The 22,113-nt window shown below is 45.4% G+C and overlaps 1 protein-coding gene across 1 annotated transcript in view; it reads right to left on the reverse strand.

Annotated features, from left to right (window-relative positions):
* Positions 1 to 21,694, reverse strand: part of LOC103056519 (lipase maturation factor 1-like) — a 116,453-nt gene extending 94,759 nt beyond the window's left edge. Inside the window, exons 1-2 of the mRNA XM_088152774.1 lie at positions 21,551 to 21,694; positions 9,507 to 9,572 (exon numbers count right to left, since the gene is read on the reverse strand). Of these exons, the coding sequence (XP_088008900.1) occupies positions 9,507 to 9,572; positions 21,551 to 21,562 (78 nt within the window). The 5' untranslated portion in view covers positions 21,563 to 21,694. The remainder of the gene's footprint in view (positions 1 to 9,506; positions 9,573 to 21,550) is intronic.
* Between the last annotated feature and the right edge of the window lie 419 nt (positions 21,695 to 22,113).

Here is a 22,113-nt window from a genome sequence, read left to right on the forward strand (position 1 = left end):
TTGCCGTCCAGGCCGAATGCTCAGGGCTAATGTTAACTCTGCAGAAACAGGAGCGGCCCAACCCCTCCGCAACAAGAAATTGAAGGAAGGGAATCCGAGCATCGTCTAATAGCAACCATGTTCGGATGGGATATGGGGACCAAACGTCATCCTTTCCCTGTGGGTTTTCCTAGTAAATAAACAGGTGATATTGCAAAGGACATTTTTACTATGTTTTCCTGGTAAAGCTGAAGACTTAAAGCCACATATTTTATCTAAATATTTAGCCTGAATATGTAAGCCCTAGTGGATACATAAGCCTCTGCCATTAGGCTTGCAATCCAAACTGGCACGACACAAAAGGAAAAGAGTTTGTGGAGGGGAGAAGAAAACTCACATACAGGTTTTTAACATGATGGCCCGTGGGCTCAGCTTTGATAGAAATGGGGTTTTCAATGCAGTTTAGATAAAACCATCACTCCAGCAGTTACCATGAAGCCAAGGGGGCGTGCACAACTTTTGAAAACGGAAACGGTCTTTTGCAATTAGAAGAGTTGTTCATTTTGAGGATCACAGCAGGTGTTCATCTCTTACTTTCCTGCTGGGGTCCTTAAAACAGATGCTCCTCGGAAGATGAGCTTTACATTGACGGGGAAATGTTCCACGGGTACCAACTGGAAACTGATATCGCTAATAAACGCATTTATTTGTCTATTATAAAAAGAAAAAATACACTCATTCCATATGGACACACAGACCCCTAGATATGCTCTACTTGTGCATATGCACAAGGGCACACACACACCCCCGCCGCCTTTCCACAGATGAACTTCTCCTGATCAGCTCCCAAACAGGAGTTCATACCTTGAGATGGAAACGAGGACAACAGACCGTAATACCTGCCTCTGTTCACCTTGGAGCGTGTGCAAACACTCACACATATTTCTGCAGTGGGCACACATCCCCAAGCAGCATTTGTGCCTTGATCCCAGCCTCCACTTCCACTTCAAATGCTCCAGGAAGCCTCACGACAGCTAAAGGTAAAGCTACAAGACTTGGCAGGCCCGTATGCGAGGGTTCAAGAACGGCAGAGGTAAAGGACAACGCAGAAAAATTCACGGCCACATTCTGCAGATATTTTGCCAGACCAGCTCAGGTGACGAACTGCGTGTTCCACACAACCGCGATGCGTAAGAGGGATTCTTATTCTGGCAACGATGAACAAGAACTGGTTGTCTGCTGGCTCTGAGTGGGCCTCCCGACTGAAGGAAACACGCTCCGAGAAGAATCAAGACATACGTACTCCTGAAAGCCCCCTCTGAAGGATGAAATTTCATTGCCTCTCAAAATCAGGAATGGCTGAATAATCTAATCACGGGCAACACAGAAGCGTAGCGAATTGCTATCTTCCAGGGGAAGCTTGTTGGAGAAGCAGACACTCCAAACAGGGACTCATGCAGAGATGCATTAAGCAGCCTCATTTTGGACCGGGCACCTTGCCCTTACAACAGTGCAATGTTCTTCCGGTACATTTATTTCTGTTGGCACACTAAGAATTTTCTTGTGGCACAGTAGTGTGCCCCGACCTGAAGTCTGATCATTACTCCGCTTGTGCACATTATACAGAACGGATAGTTTCTTCCTAATTCCATTTCACCCTCTGCAGACGAAGCTGCCCTTCCAGAACAACCGTTCTCAGAGCAGAGTGCGAATCAGCTTTTACTATCCAACAATTCAAAATTCTCAAACCCATAAATTAAATTAATAAAAGGACAAAGGCTCTTTTTGTGCCGTTCCCAAGCATGGTGGATTTTAAAAATAATAAGACGGGTAAGTGATTTATATTCCTAGATTAAAAACTGGATCGGCATGCATCACTCCTTAAAAGAGTGCAATTTTTTAACCCCTTCCGGTGCAGTTCTTAATAGCACAGCTTTCACTGAGTTTATGAAAAAGTTTGCACAGGGCAGTCTACAGTCCACATGCCAGTTGCAACTTAAAGGTGAAGAGGGGCACCTCCAGAACTGGGGGACAAACAGAGGTGCAATCAACCTGAACAACACCTTACATGTGGTATGCTCTGCTAATAAAGCCAACCCTATGCTCGAAAGGTGAGAGAGAAGAGAAAGATTATAACGTTTCAGTTTTGCCGTGAAGGTCTTTGGATACTTTGCTGAAAACCTCATGGCACAACACAGTGACCTCAAATCAAAGCAGACACTGAGTGGTTTGCAGTCTTGTCCCATCATGGAAAACTGGGCCTGGCAAATGACTGATCTGGGGTTTGTCTCAGGGTTGCAATGCCACCTGAACGCCGAGGAACGGCTTCCCTGGCTGGAAGAAACCTGGAAAAAAGCCACGGATAACCGGTTGCAGGCACGGAAAATCCAGAGCGTTAGGACCACATGTGATCCATCAAGGCCCTCCAATTCAGTAGCAGGAATGTGCTGAAGAGGGATGGCACGATTCCCCATTGCCCTGAGGTTGGCAAGCCATGAAAGTGGTAGTGTGACCCTCAAAGAGACATCACATATTTTAAAAACAAAGAAAAAGCATTTTTTCCTCTCAAAACTGGGAAAGAAACCTGTATGGATCATCATCACAGCCATTTTACATCATCATTCCGTCTGATGGTGAAGACCTCACTCCTGTCAATACTGCTAGGTCCAGGCCCGGATTAGCAATGAATCGATGGTTCCCAGTTCCTTCCTGGGCTTACTGGAACTAGAAGAATGAGGACAACACAGTGACCTCAAATCAACGCAGAGACTGAGTGATTTGCAGTCTTGTCCCATCATGGAAAACTGGGCCTGGCAAATCCTCCAAACATGCCCCCCAAATGTTCTATTTCCAGCTGATGCCATTCTCTTTTCACAACCCTTGAAAAGTTTAAATGCTGGTTAGCTTTTCATCTTTCTCCCACAAGAATCAAACAGATTTTCTACCACCCACAGCTCCTGTCTCATCCTCCAGCCCATCAGCGTGATAAAAGAAGATTTTGACATCCCCAATTTTCTTGATGGATCTGTCGCTCACCAGCTTGCCAACCTTCCTTTGCCCTTTTACCCGTTTCATCCCCTTGGCTCAGCCTCTTATTGCAATATTAATTAAGAGAAATTCATCTCCTTTTCCATTTTTTTCCCAACGATGGTTGCCAAGTTTCATTAAAGAGTTGCCGTGAAAAACACTGCAGTGTAAAGACTAATGTAAAAGGATATCCAAGCCAACACGCAGAAGGTAAAACTCAGAAAACTGGGAATTCAAGACAGAAAGAGTACTGATGCTTTTGAACTTTGGAGTTGGAGAAAACTCTGGAGAATACCGTGGAAAGCTAAGACAACCAACAGATCAATCTAGAGTTGTCCCTTGAGGTACCAGGTGCAAATTATCATATTTTGGACATATTATGTGAAGACTCAGTTCCTTTGTGAAGTCCATAATGTTGGGGAAGGTGGAAGGAGAGAGAAGAGGAGGATGACCAGCAGCAAGGGGGCTCAGTTATAATGATGATGGGTGCACCATTGGAAGACCTGCAGGACCAGCTTTGGGGCGGGGGGCGCTGATTATCCTGGTGAAGGTCTAACTATGCAGTCACCAAGAATCAACCCATAATCAATCAAGATCAATAACCACATCACCTGTGACAAGCAAGGACCTCCCTTTCCTCCCAAGCAAATCTTTTGACAAATTTAATAGCCTTCACTTCTCCCAAATGTCCTGGGAACTGGGGTTTAGTAAGGATCTTGGAGAACGTAAGTCTTTGACATAGATCTGAAGTTCCCTAGTTACTTCACCTGAACTACTCCGAGGTGGCGATCCTGCTCCAGGTTATCACATATTCCAGTCATGGGTACCAACTTGCCAAGCTACGTGGATTGTAATTGTAAAGTAATGCCAACAGTTAATGGGTGGGAGAAGGCACAGTAAAACAGATCAGCCCCTTGGCAAACTGATTGACTACTAATACCAGTGTTGTCCAAACTTGGCCACTTTAAGATGAGTGGACTTCAACTCCCAGAATTCCCCAGCCAGCATGGCTGGCTGGGGAATTCTGGGAGTTGAAGTCCACTCATCTTAAAGTGGCCAAGTTTGGACAACACTGATCTTAGCAGAGCTGGCTAAGGAGAACTCTGTGGAGTTGGTGCTTGGGAGAAAGTTCCCATTCTGTCCAGGGCCTCACACATAAAATGTGTCTCTTGTAACCTGAAAGTGGAAGACAACGGCTCCCACAGGAATCCTGCTTGGGATTTTTTAATGTGAACGATGGAGAGAGTCAGGAAAGATATCTAACTAGCATTCAATTTTTATTTAAACTGTAGGTAACAGAGGAGTCTTTTATGCTTTGGGGTTGATTCTAAGGTTTTTTGGTCTTTTGTTTTCCCTTTAAAAAAAAATCAATGTTTTGCGGATCACTGTATCTTTAAGATCCCAGCAAGTAGTAGCCGCTTGCTCGGAACATCTCCAGGGGAAAGAGATATTCTCCAATCTTCTCCCAAGGAAGATCATTCTCCTTGGCACTGACAGGACAGACGTTACTGAAAAGCCCGCAGAGGATTTAATTGATGTATGAGAAGCCATGCAGAGACCTGGATGGAAGACGGGATCTTTGCACCCAGCCCTTGGCCACTTCGTGACTAATTACATGCAAGAATCCCATACGTTCCATCCAGGAGAATTCCATCAACCTTCTCTTCCCCTTTGAAGACATTTCAAAAGCAAATTCTCTTCCATCAAGCAAAGCAACGATTGGTACAAAGAAAGCAGGACTATTTCTTTGTGGCACTGGTCAATATGTTGCATCATAAACTGCCCTGAACTAGTGATGTCACCTCCAAACCAGGTGTAGACTAAAGTGGCCTCTACAGCTTTTACAGGGTCACTTCAGAGAGCTGATGAGATGCCTGAAGTGGGCTGAAAGGATTGACCAGAGTAGAAGCAAGGAGGCCAAAGAGGAAGAGAAACAGCAAAGGAGAAAGTCTTCCAAGGTGGGGCTTTGGGTGATCTTCTCCAACAAGAGTTCACAAGCAGTGAACAGGTGAAAAAATCCTGCTACCAACTAGGAAGTTTCTTCAAGACTCAAAAGAAATCCTTTAATACACTCAGACACACAAACACACGGAGAGAGAAAGAGGGATGTGTGCATGTATGTGTTAATAACTAAAATCCAGGAATGAGGATCATGTTCCTGTTGAAAATACACCTGGCCCGTTGCCAACGTGCAGTCTTCCTGATTGACACCTGAGCTCCTGCGGATGTCAAGTGTAGACGAAGGAGGGCAACGCTCCTGGGATCCGCAGAGAAAGTACCTATCCTGAGGGATTCTTTGAGAGAGAGAATTCTTTCTTCATTTTTGTTGGGGAGGAAGCAATAAATGCAAGATCAAATGGAAAAAGAGTCGTGCGGGCGAGGCTGTGCCTGCATGAAACGCTGAAATGATGCAGTGAAATTTTCATCGTTTTAGAAGCAGCCGTGGCTTGCGCTGAATTGTAAACGGAGGTGAAGAAGGATGGAAAAGGGCTGGTTTTGGACTCTGTCCTTTGGCAAAAACTGCTTTCTAAAGCCAGATTGTTCAGTCCAACTGAGTTCAGAACTCTCTAAGGCTGGGTTCCTAGACCGCACTAACCCTTGAGTTGGGTTCACACAACCCGTTTCAAAAGGATACGGCGGGATTGGGCCATTTGTAGTTCAGGAGGTTGTGGGAATCCAAGCACTGTCTAAGCCTGCTGCAAGAACCCGATCATCACGATAAACCATTGGGTTGTTTATTGGTTCTAGCACAGGATGTTATGTGAACAAAGCATTACTAATGTTGTAAAGTGTTGGGTTAATCTGGCTGCAAGGTTTAGCGTGCTGTATGAATCCAGCTATTCTATGGTTTCTTTGGTTTTGGTCTAGGAGGCAGGGAGCCCCTCTGATACCATTGCAGAAAATTAGTGGTGCCATTTTTTGCTCTTTAAAGGCATTAACAATGGAGATGTAATCTCTAAGTTAGGACAAAAGTGGTTGAAAAAATAAAGAGACTCAGCAAAACTCCAATCTAACACCCAGGACAAAAAATACAAATTGCAACCCTGCATGAGTACAACATCTGAAAAGGGACGGGAGGGTTAAGTATCCATTCCCATTACCCACGTTCTTGTCTTAATCTGGACGTTATTCCTGAGTTTTGTTCACTGTTTTTCTGTCTTCCTCAAGGGGAATCATACTTCTGAACCTCTGACAAGGCTGGGTTCAGACAAAACCCTAAGCCATAAACCAAGGTTTACAAACCTGGATGGTTGAATTCACACTTCACACTAAGCTGAAACCATCAAAGCAACTGTAACATAGAAGGATTCTGGGCACAGTTTGCTGCTGTTGTTGCTGTCACTGGGATTTCTGACTTTGCAGAGTAATTACTTTGAGGAGTCCAAATGGAAATGCATTCTAATTTTATGAAAGGTATTTTCTTAAGGATAAATAAGAACTAAATAAATAGGGAGTTTTGTCTGGTGGATCCTAGGAGGAAAGCCTTTTCTGCTGTAGTTCCCCTCGCCCCGGAACATCATTTTCCCTGAGGTGAGGCTGGCCCCAACCCTGCTGGCCTTCCGGAAGGCCCTCAAAACATGGTTTTGTCAACGAGCTTGGGATCCAAAGTAGAGTGGAGCCTGTTGGATGGTTATGTGATCGTTAATTGATGCACTCTCTGTACGCTGGCTGCCATTTTGTTTTTTAACTCTGTTTTTATTTTTAATTTAAATTGTGGTTTTATTGGTTTTTATGTATTTTGTTTTATCATGCACACCACCCAGGGTCACCATGTGAGATGGGCGGCTATGCAAATATGAGAAATAAATAAACCACCATTCAAAAAAATCATAACATTCACAGCTGAGGTCATCACATCTACTAATAAAATACAGTATAACCACTGAATATTTCCTTGAATATTGTTTCAAAAATAGTTCCTCTCTTCTCCTTAGGTTGGAGATAGGAGATGCTGGTCTGGAACCTGCTGCTCCTTCTCCAGTGACATCATCCAACCGGAGGGAAGGAAACCAGGGACGAATGTCTCTCTCAGACCAGTTCTGCCCCCCACTCCTGCCTTATGTTAAGATCTGCCCAATTCCTGCCAAGGGTAGAATATTTTTCCCAAAAGGCAGAGCCCTAAAGTTCCCATCACTAAGACAAAGCGTCAGGCCGACATCAGCACTCTATGTTTGAATAAATTCAGTTGCAAGGACTTAAATTTGTGTGTCCTGTTAAGAGGCACGTGTGCCCCCATGTTCAAAAAAAGCAGATCAGGCCCAAGGCTTTTAAGGTGTCCAGAACAACTCAGTATCTTGAGCCAAGCACTTCTTTCTCTAAACTGGAAAGAAGCCTCTTCAAACTGAAATTTCTACCCTTGTAGCTTGCAATTCCCAGACGTCACGGACGCCTCCCCGCTCTCAGCTGAGCTGTCTGGAGAACCTAGCAAACAAACCAAGTGTACATGGCTGTTTTTCCTCTCTTATCCACCCCCTTACTTTGGGAAGGGAGGGGCCTCCACCCTCATCCCCAATGATAAAACATTTATAGTATTTGCAGAAAGCACCCCCAAAAGTCAACTGTTTCTTCAACGAGCTGGGTGTTTGGAGCTGGTCTCCTGCAAATACTGTCCTTCCTCACCCCAGTTTCAAAAAGGAGGGGACACAATTTCTCAAGGCTTCTTTACTGTTTTTCCAGGAAGAAAGAAGCCCCCTTGTTCGGGATGTAACAACTGAAGAAGAAAAACGCCAGGGTTAGGGTCTTTCTACACCACCTTTGAAAAGAGCCCTTTTGCAACTCCAACCCAAGCAAAAAGAACCACCGAGCGCAAAGTACGGAGGGTTTCCTGGTGGGTCAAAGGCATTCTCAATGCCCCTGTGCAGACTGTCACCATGCATGGGGAAGGGGGCGTTGGAACCACTCTGGTTCCTCCTCTGGGGTCCCTCCAACTCGCACGGTTGAAAATCAGAGGTGTATTTTGAATATCAGATTATAAATGTAATGGGATATATCAGACAAAGAATTATTCTTATTTAGTGTATTAAAAACTAGCATTTATGATAGCCTTTTTATTTTTAAGACCAGAGATAGACGGGAAGTTATCTATTTTTCATACCTTCTCTTCTTTTACTTCACTCGTTTTTTCCTTTCTTTTTCTTTATATTTTGTATTTCAAATTTTCTTTTCTACTTCTAACTTTTAAATACGTATCTTTAAAATTTCAATACAATATTATAAAAAAAGAAAAGAAAAAGAAAATCAGAGGTATATTTTCCTGCCCAAACGGAGGCAGAAAAGGTCGTGTAAATCCCAAATAGGCACCACACAGTTTTAAAACGAAGGAGAACCCAAAACATCCTCCCTTAAACAGGAGCAGTATCTTAGACATGACCCTGTCCACTGTGGTCCTTCCCCCACCCCAGAAGTGTTGTTTGGTTCCCAGACCCTGAAAAGCGTCTCCGTTGAAACATCTTGGCTGCCTGCTGATTGTCGCTGACCTCTTCCACAATTGCTTCTCTGGAGTGTTCTTGTTTTGTTCCCTTAGTCTGCCTTTGGCCAGCTTTCTAGAAGTCAGCCTATTACTGCAGACGGAGCAACCCCAGACCTCTGCTCTGTTGGCTTCAACTCCTCGATTCTGCTGGTTGTGCCCCAAGGCGCATCAGGGCAGATCGGACCTAGGATCTGGCCAAAGCAGCAAGGTTTCATCCTAATCCTTGTCTTAATCAACACTGACGATCCAGGGGTGATTTTTGTTTACTGGGGAGCAGAGAAGATGCTGTAAGGTGTTAGAAATACATAATATATGCTGCTGGCAATGTTGCAGAATAATTCAGCTTGAGCCCAGTTTCGCTTTGGGCAACTTTTGCATGCAGGGAGATCTTTCTCACCCATCTGAGCTTCTCCTCACAGGGCCTCAAATGCTTCAGAAAGCAACCTGAGTGGATCCACCAGGGTTACTCAGATGTTTCAGCAGGAATGATGGTAAATAGCTACCAATTTCATTCTGCAGGTAGGAACAATCCTGTCTTGCTTCACACACTGTTCTAAGCTGTGATTTGCTGAGCAAGGTACAACTGGTCAAATTCATGCTAAGGCAAAACTAGACAAGCAGAGCAGGGCTTGGGGGATCCAGCCCCTCTTTCTTTCCGAAAGGAAGACACAGTTCTCAAAAGTCAGCGACAGGCAGATCAAAAATGCAGGAGGAAAAATCAACCCCCATTTCAGGACTCATGCCATCTTGGAAATAAGCTCCATTTGCACACTATGGCCAACTTTCAGAAGAGAATGCAAGAATGGATCTTTTCTACATATTAAAGAGGGGAAAGGAGGAAACCGTTTGAATGGAATGGCCATTTATTCGTTTTGAATGTTTTCACCCCGCTTTTCTTTTTCAACAAGAGTTTGGCAAGTCCCAGGAACGAATGCCTCCATTACAACCAGTTGGAAAATGTACAGATGGAAAGAGCACATCAACCGGCATTTGAAGCAGCAGCAAAAGATCCCACATTTGGAAAGCTCACCTCGTAATGATAATTCATGCAGGTCAAGTCTTTCCAGCAGCGATCCCCTCGAAGTTTAATCATTCCCTGCAGAAGGAAAAAACAATAGCACTGAGATTAGTACTTGCACTTCCATTCCGAGGAAATCTGAAACAAAATCATATACAGTGGTACCTCGGGATACAAAATTAATCCGTTCCGTGACTCTGGGCGTATCCCGAGTTGGTCGTAACCCGAAGGAAATTTCCCCATAGGGTTCAATGTAAATCCGGTTAATCCGTTCCGCCCTCTGAATTTGGTCGCACCCCGAGGCAAATTTCCCCATAGGGTTCAATGTAAATCAGGTTAATCCGTTCCGCCCTCCGCCCGAATATGGTCGCAACCCGAGGCAATTTCCCATAAGGTTCAATGTAATTACCGTTAATCCGTTCTGGCGTCCATGGACCACACGGAAAGCGGCCAGGCGCGGCGTGGTGCGGCGCGAAAATGGCCGGGTGCAGCGTGGCACGGCGTGAAAACGGCGCGGCGCGGCGCGAAAGCGGCCCGGCGCGGCGCGAAAACGGCCCGGCGCGGCGCGAAAACAGCCCGGCGCGGCGCGAAAACGGCCGCGGACCACGCGGCAGGGCCGGAAAAACAGCCGCGGACCACGTGGCACAGGCGGAAAAATGGCCGCGGACCACGTGGCACGGGCAGAAAATGGCCGCGGACCACGTGGCACGGGCGGAAAATGGCTCGTACCCCGAGGCGGAGTTCGCAAACCGAGGTAAAATTTTGGGGCCAGAGCTGGTCGTAACCCGAAAAATTCGCAAGCAGAGGCGTTCGTATCCCGAGGTATCACTGTATTAATGTATTATAAAACATATTTTAACATCCCAGTAGTAGAGAAGATCTGTAGCTCAGGGTTGAACTGTGGAGTCCTTGGTGCTCTCTGAGCTTGGTGGTTGCCTTGCAGACGTTTCATTACCTGACTAGGTAACATCATCAGTGCTCGTGAGTGTGGGATTTGCTCCCTGTTTATATACAGTGGCTTGCCCTGCCCATGTTGGTGGGCGAGTGGTCGTCTCCTTGATAGTACCTTGATTATTGTTTTCTGCTTCATTGTTTGTCTGGTGTTAATCCCTGCTTAACCCTAAGCAGGGATTAATACCAGACAAACAATCAAGCAGAAAACAATACTGATTTTAAAGTATTTTAACATTTCAAACAAAATTATCCATTAACATCGTACATAATGATAACATATGACATAATGTATTTCTAACGTCTTTATCCTGCTCACCACGGGCATTTTTGTAGAAATGCTGTTGGTTTCACCCCTGGAACTTAAGGGGGTAAGGAAGAAAAGAACAGTTTTTTTTTTTTAATTCTCAGACAGATTCCAGTGGGAGGTAAACCACAGATATCAGGGGAAAGTACATGTTGGGTCAACATTATAAATGAAGATCAACCAGCCCATTCACACCAAGATGGTAACCAAGATCTGAATTCTTCAAGAGACAGGGATTCTCAAGTTCTGTGGACCCCCCCCCCATTGCTTCCAATTCTGATGCCCAAATAAGAGTGAAATGGATGGAAGGGGTCCCCAGCCTTTTGAGGACCAGTGGGCACATCTGGAATTTTGAAAACGCCTGAGGGCACTCTCACAAAATGGCCACCATAGTGGGCATGGGAGTTGTCCAGGAGATAAACTGGTCCAGCCTCTCCAGCCATCCACGATCCCTCCCCCTCCCTTTTCCAGACCATCAAAGAGAGAATGATGTCTTTTTGTGCGAAACAGAAAAAAAATGAAACTATGATATATGGATTTGACGATTGGAAATAATAGTAGACAATAGAAAAAATGAAAGCTATGTTGTAAGCTTAGAGTGAGAGCTTAAAGCAAATTTATACTTCTATTTGTTGTAAACGAAAGTCGGAAGTCATTTTTCTTTCGTGTTTCTTTTCCTTTCTGCACTTTTGACTTTGTTGTCTTTTCCATTCTTTACTTTTTCTCTTCTCCACTTCCTGTCTTAACTATTAGTTCTTGTCAGTTTTTGTCTGTTTATCTTAAAAATCTAATCAAGTTTTTTTTTTTAAAAAAAAAAAGAGAGCTGGAAATGTAAAAGCATCCAAACAGAATACAGCCAGATGGGGCACGAAGCCAAGCGGCACCAAGAATGCTTCCGGTGGGGACGCTGGCACCCGGGGCACCACGTTGGAGACACCGTGGAACACTGTTGGTTTCCGCCACCTTTCTCGACTGCCAAGCACTTCCACATGTCAGCGACCGTGATGCAGAGCGTGCAGCGAGCAGCTGCAAAGGAAGTTTGATGATTTGCATGAATGTTTAACTGAACACCCACGAGGGACACCCCTAATCATCTCCACTATTGCTGGAAAAACTCCCCCAGAAAGGGGAGCGAATAAGGAATGGCAAACACAGATTCAAGTCTCTACCACAGAAATCAGTGGTATTATTTTATTGCCCAGCGAACTGGAAGCCCCTTGCTGATCTTGTCAGGGTTCAGAAGCTAAATCGGGATGGATCTGATTAAGAGTCGGATGGGAGGCCACGAGGAAATATCAGAGTCTTGGTCAGAGTGGGAAGTTGAAGGAAACATGGTACAATAAGGCAATGGCCTATCACTTCTGTGCTGCTGCCAAGAGGACTGCATGGATGTGTCCAGGAGGTCACCGGGAGACAAGTTTCACTTGTATTATTTTATTGTGCCTTGAATGGATGCCATCATAAAGGAAGAGTCAGGGACTCCTTTAGATACAGGGCCATGCAAAATTCCCAGCTATGAAGCCAGGGGTTTGGCCTTCCAATTGCTCTTTTGCATTTATTATTAGTATGGTTGGTCGCACAGTCAGCCAGACGTTTAGACTGGATTTGGCATTTTTATCTACCTATTGAGTCCTTCCCAAGGACCTGGGATAGACAGGTGGTGTTGTTTGATGGTGTTAAAGGTATCCTCGCAGGATGGAAGCTGTTCCAAGTAAGCCTACCTTTTGCAATTGATGATGGTGGTTTTGTCAATGCCGATGGTCTTCAAGGGGTGCTCCAGATGTTCTGGGATTGCACCCAAGGCGCCTATAACTATTGGTACTATCTTTGTTTTCTTTTGCCACAGTCATTCTACTTCTATTTGCAGGTCTTTACATTTTGTGATTTCCTCCAGTTCTTTCTCTCCTATTCTGCTGTCACCAGGTGTTGCAATGTCCACTATCCAGACTTTTTTGTCTTTCTTCTCAACAGTTGTTAAATCTGGGGCGTTGTGTGGCAGGTGCTTGTCTGTCTGAATTCCAAAGTCCCAGAGCACTTTAGCCCCTTCATTTTCTATTACTTTTGTGGTCCCACCAGTTCTTGCTTGCAGGCAAATGGTATTTCTTGCAGATATTCTTAAATCCCACCTTCACATCTGTCTGTCTGTCCGTCTATCTCAAGGCAGCAAACATACCTAATACTCCTTCCTCCTCCTATTTTCCCCACAACAACAACCCTGTGAGGTGGGTTGGGCTGAGAGAGAGGGACTGGTCCAAAGTCACCCAGCCGGCTTTCATGCCTGAGGTGGGACTAGAACTCACCGTCTCCTGGTTTCTCGGCCAGCCCCTTCACCACTACCCCAAACTGGCTCTTCATCCACACTTCCTAACTTATCCCCAGGCCAAGCTGTCCAGTCTCCCTGCTCCCCCCCCCGCCCCCCGAAGAAACAATGGAGCTCTTTGCTGCCTACAAAGCAGCTACTTTGGCTTGGATTCAAATAAGCCAGCTAGGCAAACAGCATTTGCAAACCTCGCTTCCAACCGCCAAGCGAACAGTTATGCGGAGTTCTCCTTGTCGCAATGCAATCGTTTCAGCGGCTCACCTCTGGGCAGGAGGGTTGTTCTGATGTACGTTCAAAAGCTCAATCCGCACAATGCGCTTAACTGCACAAAACACAAGCTTGGCTAAGGAAGCTTGACTGTTATGCCTTGGCACGCTTTGCAGCCCGGGGCATCCGCGGAGTTTCTGATTCAGTACACTGAGCAACTGCTCCAAATGGGTTAATTCAGGAAAATGTCGTTAAATAAGTTGCGTGAATGCAAAGCGACCCCCTGTGTGGGTTTAGGGAGGAGTAGGGAATTCAGTAAATAATCAACCCATCTGGGCACCGAGCGGCACATGTAGCGTCACTGCAAAGGAATGCTAGACCTACGAATCTGCCACACCCAGAGAACCAAGGGAGGGAAGTTTTGCTGGAGGTCGAGCACACGGAGCACATTTATGTTCAACAGCATCTTCAGACTGGAAGGACCTGAAGGTGGTGCCATCCCATTCCCTGTACAAGGCAGGTTTCAAACACAGCAGCTTTCTCCAACCAGCTGACCTCCCAGATGTGTTGGGCTCTCAGCATCCCACTGGCCATTCTGGGTAAGGATTCTGGGAGCTGAACTCCCACAAATGTGGAAGGTCCCATGTTGGGGAAACTGAATTGCAGCACGTGCTACAGGCCCTGCCCATCCTCTCGGCCTCAGCATCTCTGGAAGTCCCTCCACTTATATCTACAAAGCTTCTAAAACTCAGCCCAAAGGTGCTTTTCTGCTATTCTCTCTCAGGATTACGCTCGACCCCACAGAGCTACAGAAAACATGTCTGTCCATGTTCTGCATGGCAGCCTTTCAGGTCCTGGATGAACACGATCCTGTCCCCCCCTCTTTAAGCAATTTTGACCACAGAACTGGCCTTCTAGCATGCGCCTTGTTCCGAGTTTGAAAAAGCTGATTTTGAGAGTTGGGCCCAGAATCGGCAGGTCTTGCAGAGAAACCCAACGAACAGAGACCAGAGTGCAACTATTCTTTTCTGTGGTCGCGATATTCTGCATCTCTTAATGGAGCTTTGCTTAAAGTCGTTTTAATCGTTGCCTCATGTTCGGCCTGCGCTGAAAAACATCCCCAGCTCTTTTCCACCTGCACTGAATGATGAACAGCTCTCTGGCCCTCTTCCAAGGCAGTCAACTTTGGGACTTGCAATGGCACCAAGTAGGTGGGGGCAGGACAAATTCCCTGGGCATTTATTCATTTTCCTGTTCTGTCCCGTTAAAAATTACATTTCAGTGACTCTGGGAACAGCCCCAAAGCTTTTGGACCACAGGTTCCAGTGCAACTCTGAATCAGAAGTGAGTACATCACATTCTTACCTGTTCTTAATTGGGTTGGTTGCAACTCTGTGCATCTAACTGAATGGCCTCATTCCCAAAGATTATGACTTTATACCGTAAAGCAGTATTTGAGAAAACGTCACAGTACACAGATATTTTTCCCAGTATGTTTGAGCTTGCAGAAATTCAAAAAGCACAATAATCATACCTACAAGAAATGTGTCTTGTCTTTTTTTTCTTTAAGAGAGAGAAATTTTTTATACATCTTTGGGACAAATACAACAGGCAGGATAAATCGGAAGATGCTAAAAAATGTAGAAAGAACAAGGATTGGTGAGCAAGGTGTGAAGAATATACTAGCAATGGGAGTTACTTTCAAAAGGGGCACGGCTACCAAGCAAAGGATAAGTGCCAAGCTACAAGGGTGTGTGTGCACACGTGTGTGTCTGAGCTGAATTGGGGCAAAGATTCTGGATGCAGGAGGAGAAATGTCTAGAAGGGTTTGCCTTTCAGACTTCGCTTTTATTTGCTGACTCTTGCTTCCCTCTGCACCTGCGCTCACCTGGGAGATCAGAAGAGATCCCTTTGGGAAAAAAAGAAAGAAAGAAAAGACCGCAGCAAGACTGTGTCAGGGCTTGAGCGTCTTTAAAGGAGTTGGCAAACGAGAATTAGATGGGCGTCTTTCTAAGCCACTGAAATGAGGATGCGGTGGGGGGACTGGGGGGCGGGCAGAGGGGAGCTCTCCAAAGGGGTTATTCCTTCTCAACATGGTACAATCAGAGAAACAGAAAGAGGCTGCTAAGAAGTCAAACGTAAGAGCCAAAGGGAGAATTGCAGCTGGAGGTCAGGAGTCAGAACAGCCAAAATTTCCCATGAAACTGAAACTTCTCTCCCAGGTACAAATACTGATAAAACACTGCAGAGAATGAAAGAAAGCAGAGAGAAAGACGGAAAGCCCTCTTTACGTTGCACTCCAGCCCCCGTTAATGCAATAAAGCAAACTGGGAGAATGGGACTCCACTGCAGAGTCGTCGTGGCCCTCAGTTAAACCGCTGCGGCAGGCCGTTTTGCTTCCAAAGAAGGAAGCCAAATCCTTGGTTTACGAAGTCAGGTCTCGTGTGATTTTAAGAGACCACGTAAGCAGCTTTGGGGAGTCTAGGGGGCTCAGCGACCTTCAGAATAAGAAGCCCACCCTTCCAGAGACAGCTTCGGTTGCCAAAGCCACCCGCATTCGTAAGCTGCATAGAACAATGCAAAAAACAAAGGAAAATAAAACAGTATTTTGAACAAGTGGGACCAAAGCCTGGCTTTCGAGTGGCCTGTCAACTGGATGCATGTTCGGAAGGGGGGGGGGGGACCAGCAGCTTGCAAACCACATGTGGACCCCAACATTCAGAGTTTTCCCCAGGCTTCCAAGAGTGGGTAGAATTGAAGTAGCTGGGTTTTTAAGAGCTGGATTTTTGCTTTAAGAACAAAACAGGCACCTTAAGCCACGTGGAGGATTTTGATATTGGGAACACCCCCTAACTCCCTTCTCCCCCCACCCAATTCCCCCCTCCCCGGGTTGGGATATGACTGAGGAACAAGATGGGTGCTGCAGCCTCAAGGGCTCCAGCGTTTAAAACAGAAGCGATGGCTTCTCCGTGGCAGGGCAACTATGGCGCCTAGACTGAGGCTGGCCGCTGCCCCAACCCACACGCAAGGCCCTGGACAGCGACCTTCCTCCTCCTTACAAAAGGGCATCCGGCTTCTTGGGGCCAGGGGCCCCTAGGCTTATGCTGGGGTGCGTGCCCACAGCTGTTGGCTAAGAAAAATCACCAAGTTTAGGGGGTTATATCTTGGAATATCAAGAGTCGGTTGCAAATTAGAAGAGGAAAATCCATTCCTTCATTCCCTGCTTTGGGGGCTTCTCTGAAAACAAACTGGCTGCCTGGGGGAACAAAACCCCAGGATTGTGTGGCTGTTTAGTTCGTCAAGCACTGCATTTGCCCCAATTTCTGACCTGAATCAGAGAGCAGAGAGGAAGCCCCAGGGCTGCCAGAGAGGCACCCACCTTCCTAGTTCTTCCTAGAAATCATCTGACCCAGCCTTCCTCATTCATTTCCTTCCAAAGAGGGTCAACTACAACTCCCATCATCTCCAGCTTTTGGACACGTTGGTCAGGAATATGGGAGCTGGTGGGTGGAAGCCTCAGGAAGGCCATTCTTTCTCCCAAGACTGCTTGAAATAAACGAACTCTATATGATCTTTCCTCTATTGCACCGAACAAAGTATTTGCATTTGGCTAGGCAGAGTTCTTTTGGACTGGAGCAGAATATAAGCCCCGCAAAATAATAATAAATAAACTTGCCAAGAAGGAACCTTGCCATTTTTATTCTTTTTCAAGTACAGATGGACTGTGACTGCTCGAAACCTCTGAGTAACCATGTGGAGTACGCGCATGATTGAAATGGGCTCGATCTGTCTTTCGTCTGAAATAACACACTTGGAACTGCTGGCCACCGAGAGACGAACCCCCTCCCCTTATTCTCCGACTGAATTCTCAGAGAAACAGAAAAAGTCCCCGCAGATGCTCAGGACGCCTCGCTTGTGGGTCTGGGAAGAGGGAACAGCCACTGCAAGGCCACGTGCCTCTGGCCGGGGAGCCAAGCAGGTGCCAGAAGGTTGCCTTCTCGGGCAGGTAACCGTTTCTTCCCCGGCCACACGCACTTCTGCGCAGCAGCCGATGGAAGAGGAAGGCCAGAAATCTGGGTCTGCCTAGGGTTCCAAGATCTGTATCTTGCTTTGCAGGGTTCTTCTTTTTCCGGACACGCATCCATTTGTGCTTTGGTTCGATTGTTCTAGCTTTTTTCATTGTGCAAAGCGGCGTTTCTCAACCTCAGCAACTTTAAGATGGGTGGACTTCAACTCCCAGAGAAAGAAGTTCTTGATCCTTGCCCTTGCATTTTGGCAGGAGTGTGTGTGTGTGTGTGCATTTTGTTGTTGTTGTTGTTCAGTCGTTAAGTCGTGTCTGACTCTTCGTGACCCCATGAACCATATTGCGCCAGGCCTTCCTGTCCTTCAGTGCCTCCCTGAGTTTGCTCAGTTTCATGCTCATTGCTTCAGTGATGCTCTCTAACCACCTCATCCTCTGCCGTCCCCTTCTCCTTTTGCCTTCCATCTTTCCCAGCATCAGGGTCTTCTCCAAAGACTCCTCTCTTCGCATTAGGTGACCAAAATATCTGAGCTTGAGCTTCATTATCAATCCTTCCAATGAGCGATCAGGATTGATTTCCTTTAAGATTGACTGGTTTGACCTCCTAGCAGTCCAGGGGACTCTTAAGGTCTTCTCCAGCACCGCAGTTCAAAGGCATCAATTCTTCAGCACTCAGCCTTCTTTATGGTCCAGCTCTCACAGCCATACATTACTACTGGGAAAACCATCGCTTTGACTATGCGGATCTTTGTTGGCAAGGTGACGTCTCTGCTTTTTAATATGCTATCTAGGCTTGCTATGGCTTTCCTCCCAAGGAGCAAGCGTCTTTTAATTTCATGGCTGCAGTCTCCGTCTGCAGTGATCTTGGAGCCCAAATAAATGAAGTCTGTTACTGCTTCCATTTCTACCCCTTCTATTTGCCAGGAATTGATGGGTCCAGACGCCATGAACTTAGTTTTTTTAATGTTGAGTTTCAAGCCAGCTTTTGCACTCTCCTCTTTTACCTTCATCAAGAGGCTCTTTAGTTCTTCTTCACCTTCTGCCATTAGGGTGGTAGTGTGTATTTTGCACAGATTTAAAAACACCCAATTCCCAACAACTGGATGCTTTACTCCATTGTTTCTTAACCTCAGCAACTTTAAGATGTGTGGACTTAAATGGCTGAGGGGGGGGTCTCCCAGCTAATAGTCCAGAACCTGCCCCACTCCCCACCCGATCTCCCCATAAATATCCTTCCAGGTTGCCCATTTTGGCTCCTCTATGCACCTTTCCTCAGGTCTGGAAATTCTGTATTAGTTTTTCCTTCTGTTCAAACAGCTCCATTTTTACCTGTTTCGTTCACTTGTTTCGACTACTGGCCTTATGGTGGCAATAAAGATTTGCTTTGAGATTTACCTGGCCGTGATACACAGGAACGTTGGTTTTCAACCGATAAATCTCCAGGGCAGTTTTTTTATTTATTGAATTTCATTTAGTTTTGACCACCAGTCACTGGGAGTAGGACGGTGGAAAAAATGAATAAATAGTTTTAAATTTATTGATAAATGTATTGATATTAATAATTTGTTTTTAAAATGTTTTTAGAAACTACTGTTTTAAGGTTACTTAAAACGTTCAAAGTTTCTAAAATGTTCAGATAAAGAAAACAATGATGTGTAATTAATGGCTTTGGAGAAGATTAGAAGTATTATAGAAATCAATCAATGAACGAACTGAACAGGAAGGAAGATTAAAAGGCGTAAAGACCCCTCGCAATGCTATGTTTTATATTATATTATATTCTGACATCTGTCAAACTCTGTCACTGCAGATCTTTGGAAAGTCTTTGAGACCCATTCACTTTCCACAAATTTTTTGAGCTGCGATCTTACACATTGCCATAGTTTACTAGCTTCAATCTGTTAGAGAAGAGAAAAACGTCTGTTTTATTATTGTCACACATTATTATTTTTACTTGTTTGCATTTTCATTTAAGTGTGATAAATAAAGCAAGACTAGGACATCTTACAGTATCATCAGAAAGGAAGATTATTTTTCCTTTAAATAATTGACTTTTAAAAAGGCAGGGCCAGCTTAGATTTGCTGAGAATATGTTCATGGAAGCAGGTACGTTTCTTCTGCGTACCCTTCATTTGGATGATCTTGTCTGGGCTTAGAAGTCAGGCAGGGTGGAGCTTGATTAGGGCTTGGATGGGAGACCACCGAGAAATCCCAGATAGAATGGGGGGGAAAAAATCCCAGAAAAATAAATAGCAAATCATTTCTATACAGCACTGTAGCCAAGAAAACTATGTGGAGGGGGTCTATGAAGCCACCAGGAGTCAAGTCAGACAAAGAAATGATTTAAATTTCTTGTAAATATGGAATGTCTTATTTTCATACCTGCAGTGCAAATACAAAGAATGTGGCAATAAGCTCAGGGATAATGTCCTTTTCTCCCATGTTTATTTTGTTGTTTAAACACACACATTTCTAGCCTTGACATTTTGGGTGGAGGCCAGGTCTGCTAAAACTTCGCCTTCCCTCACCTGCTGTCCCAAAGTATCCCTGAGCCCCTTCTCAGGCATGCGTCAGCCACGTACAAATTGGCATTTTTTTTCCACTTTGAGTCGCCCTTTCAGTTACCAGGGATGGCATGGAATTTTAATGTAATCTTTATCCTGAAATTAAATGCTTTCCACGTGACCCTGTTAGCACAGCGGGAAAGCAAACAAACAAACTGGGCGAAAACCAACCCAAGAATTGCCTGATTCTCAACTGCTACCTTGCACGGAAGTCTTCAAAAAGCAAGCAGGCTTTCAAAAATAGTTGTGTGCAGCTGGTGAAGAACCGTTCCATGCCAAAGGGGTCCCCGGTTGGTTAAAGCACCGGAAGGCTCGATCGGTTCAGCAGAGCCCCAAGCCCGTTACTGTGTAGGAGGACGGAGTGGTGTCATTTCAGGTTCAAAGGGAGGGGTCTTCTGGGCCAATCTGCCCTCCCAAATTAGCTGAATTATGGGGTGGGGAGAATTAGGAGATGGTGATGGAAGACATAATTAGCTTTTTTCCAGTCTTAAGTAAGTCTGTGCTTTTGGATAAAGAGCAGAAGTGAACATTATGGAAATCGAGAGAGCTCCCAGGAGAACCAAAGATTGCTGTTTTTAAAACTGCTGGATGGAAATAACCCTTTCATAGGCCTACACACCTCTTGTGGGGCAGCTCTAGCATCGTGAAAAGGTGACTCTTGATTCTGCAGGGACGAAGGCAAAGGCAGTAGATTTTAGCCACCCTAGATCAGGCTGACGCCTGTTCTGGTACTCTGAAATCCCAGGGTCTATCCAAAACGATCTTTACATTTTGACTTTGCTTGTCACAGAAATCTAGGCAGTAATCATCTCTACCAAAACGCAGAGAGGTTAGCCTTCAATGAGGGCTAAGAGGACATAGTCACTCCACAGCTGGTTGGAGAAACATCAGTGTCAGAAAACACCCCTCCTTCCTTTGCCTCTTGAGACTCCCTCCCTTCCTTGATCCTGCACTGAGGTTACCAAGCAAGGCCTTCTTCCCACAAAGGCTTGTATAGCATGACCAAGAGTTTACTTCATCTCCCTTCAAAAGAAATTCTGCACAGCTTTCACCCATGTTGAAATGGACCTAAGATCTACTTGTTTCTTTATTGGTTTCAACAGCCCGATGAACAGAGTCCTTTGGGCAGACTGTGAAATGATTTGGAACAATGACAGCAATCAGATAAAAACTAAGTTAATTACATAGGACTAGAATGAGCCAAGAAAGAAAATATCCGAAAGCCACTAACCCAATGTAATGCAGTTACTTAAAATCCAAACAAACTAGCAGGGATATTCTGCCCTTAAGAAATGGCTGCTGAATTTCTCCTTCCCCTGGAGAAATCTGGAGAAACTTGTTTCCCCAATTTCTCCACTTGCAAGTTTGGCAGAGAACTTCTCAAGGTTATTTGTGCCCAGTTTCATCCTTTCGGATGCCTACGTGGAGCCCAGAAGCAGGGCGAGAGAGGAAGAGATGATCCCTAGCAGTTACGTGACTTCCTGCTCCCAACTTTGAGAGTAAGATGTAGCCTTTCTCCTCTGCCATTTGATGAATAATCCCTTCTTTCCGTTCTGAAAATCTCTCCCCATTCACATGAACTGAAGGATCTCTTGAACGTCCTCTATTTCATGAACAAAAATATATCCATCACTTGCACATAATTTTCATGCCTCCAATTAAACAATTCTACCATGACGCACTTACCGCTCCAAGCATGATTCTGAAAATAAGCCAACGATAGGCCCAGATGACGATAAAGGAAGGAGGCGTGTTCTTGGCCAACCTGGAAAGAGTCCACAAAGGACACAGGAAGATTGCTAAAAACCCAGTTTCCAGAAGCTGAGATTCCCATCCTAGAGGAAAATGATGGAGAATGCATCAGATGCATCAGGTGCAGTTAGGGCTTCATCAAGCATCTGAAAGGGGCACCTTGCAAAGCACATATGAAGCGCCCCTCTTTGGAGTTTTAAAGCAACAGTCCTTAAGCTGAAGATCTGGTTGTATTTTAAGTATTGAAGCCAAGGGTTCCCAACCTCTTGAGACTAGCGGGCATATCTGCAATTTGAAGACATCTCATGGCTGTCATGGAGGAAAGGACACGGGCTATCACATACTCCCATTTACCCAAAAGCAAACTAGTGATGCTCTGTTCCCTCCCCACCTTTAAACCTTCCAAACACTTCCTACCACCTTAGCTTAATTTTTCCCTGGGCGGGGGGGAAGACTTTTAAACAAAGACTAGGGTTGCAGCCATAGGCATTCAGTAA

Source organism: Python bivittatus, unplaced genomic scaffold, assembly GCF_059951505.1.
Source record: "Python bivittatus isolate LINGU-HERP-01145 unplaced genomic scaffold, Pbiv_v1 ctg000030_np1212, whole genome shotgun sequence".
NCBI lineage: Eukaryota > Metazoa > Chordata > Lepidosauria > Squamata > Pythonidae > Python > Python bivittatus.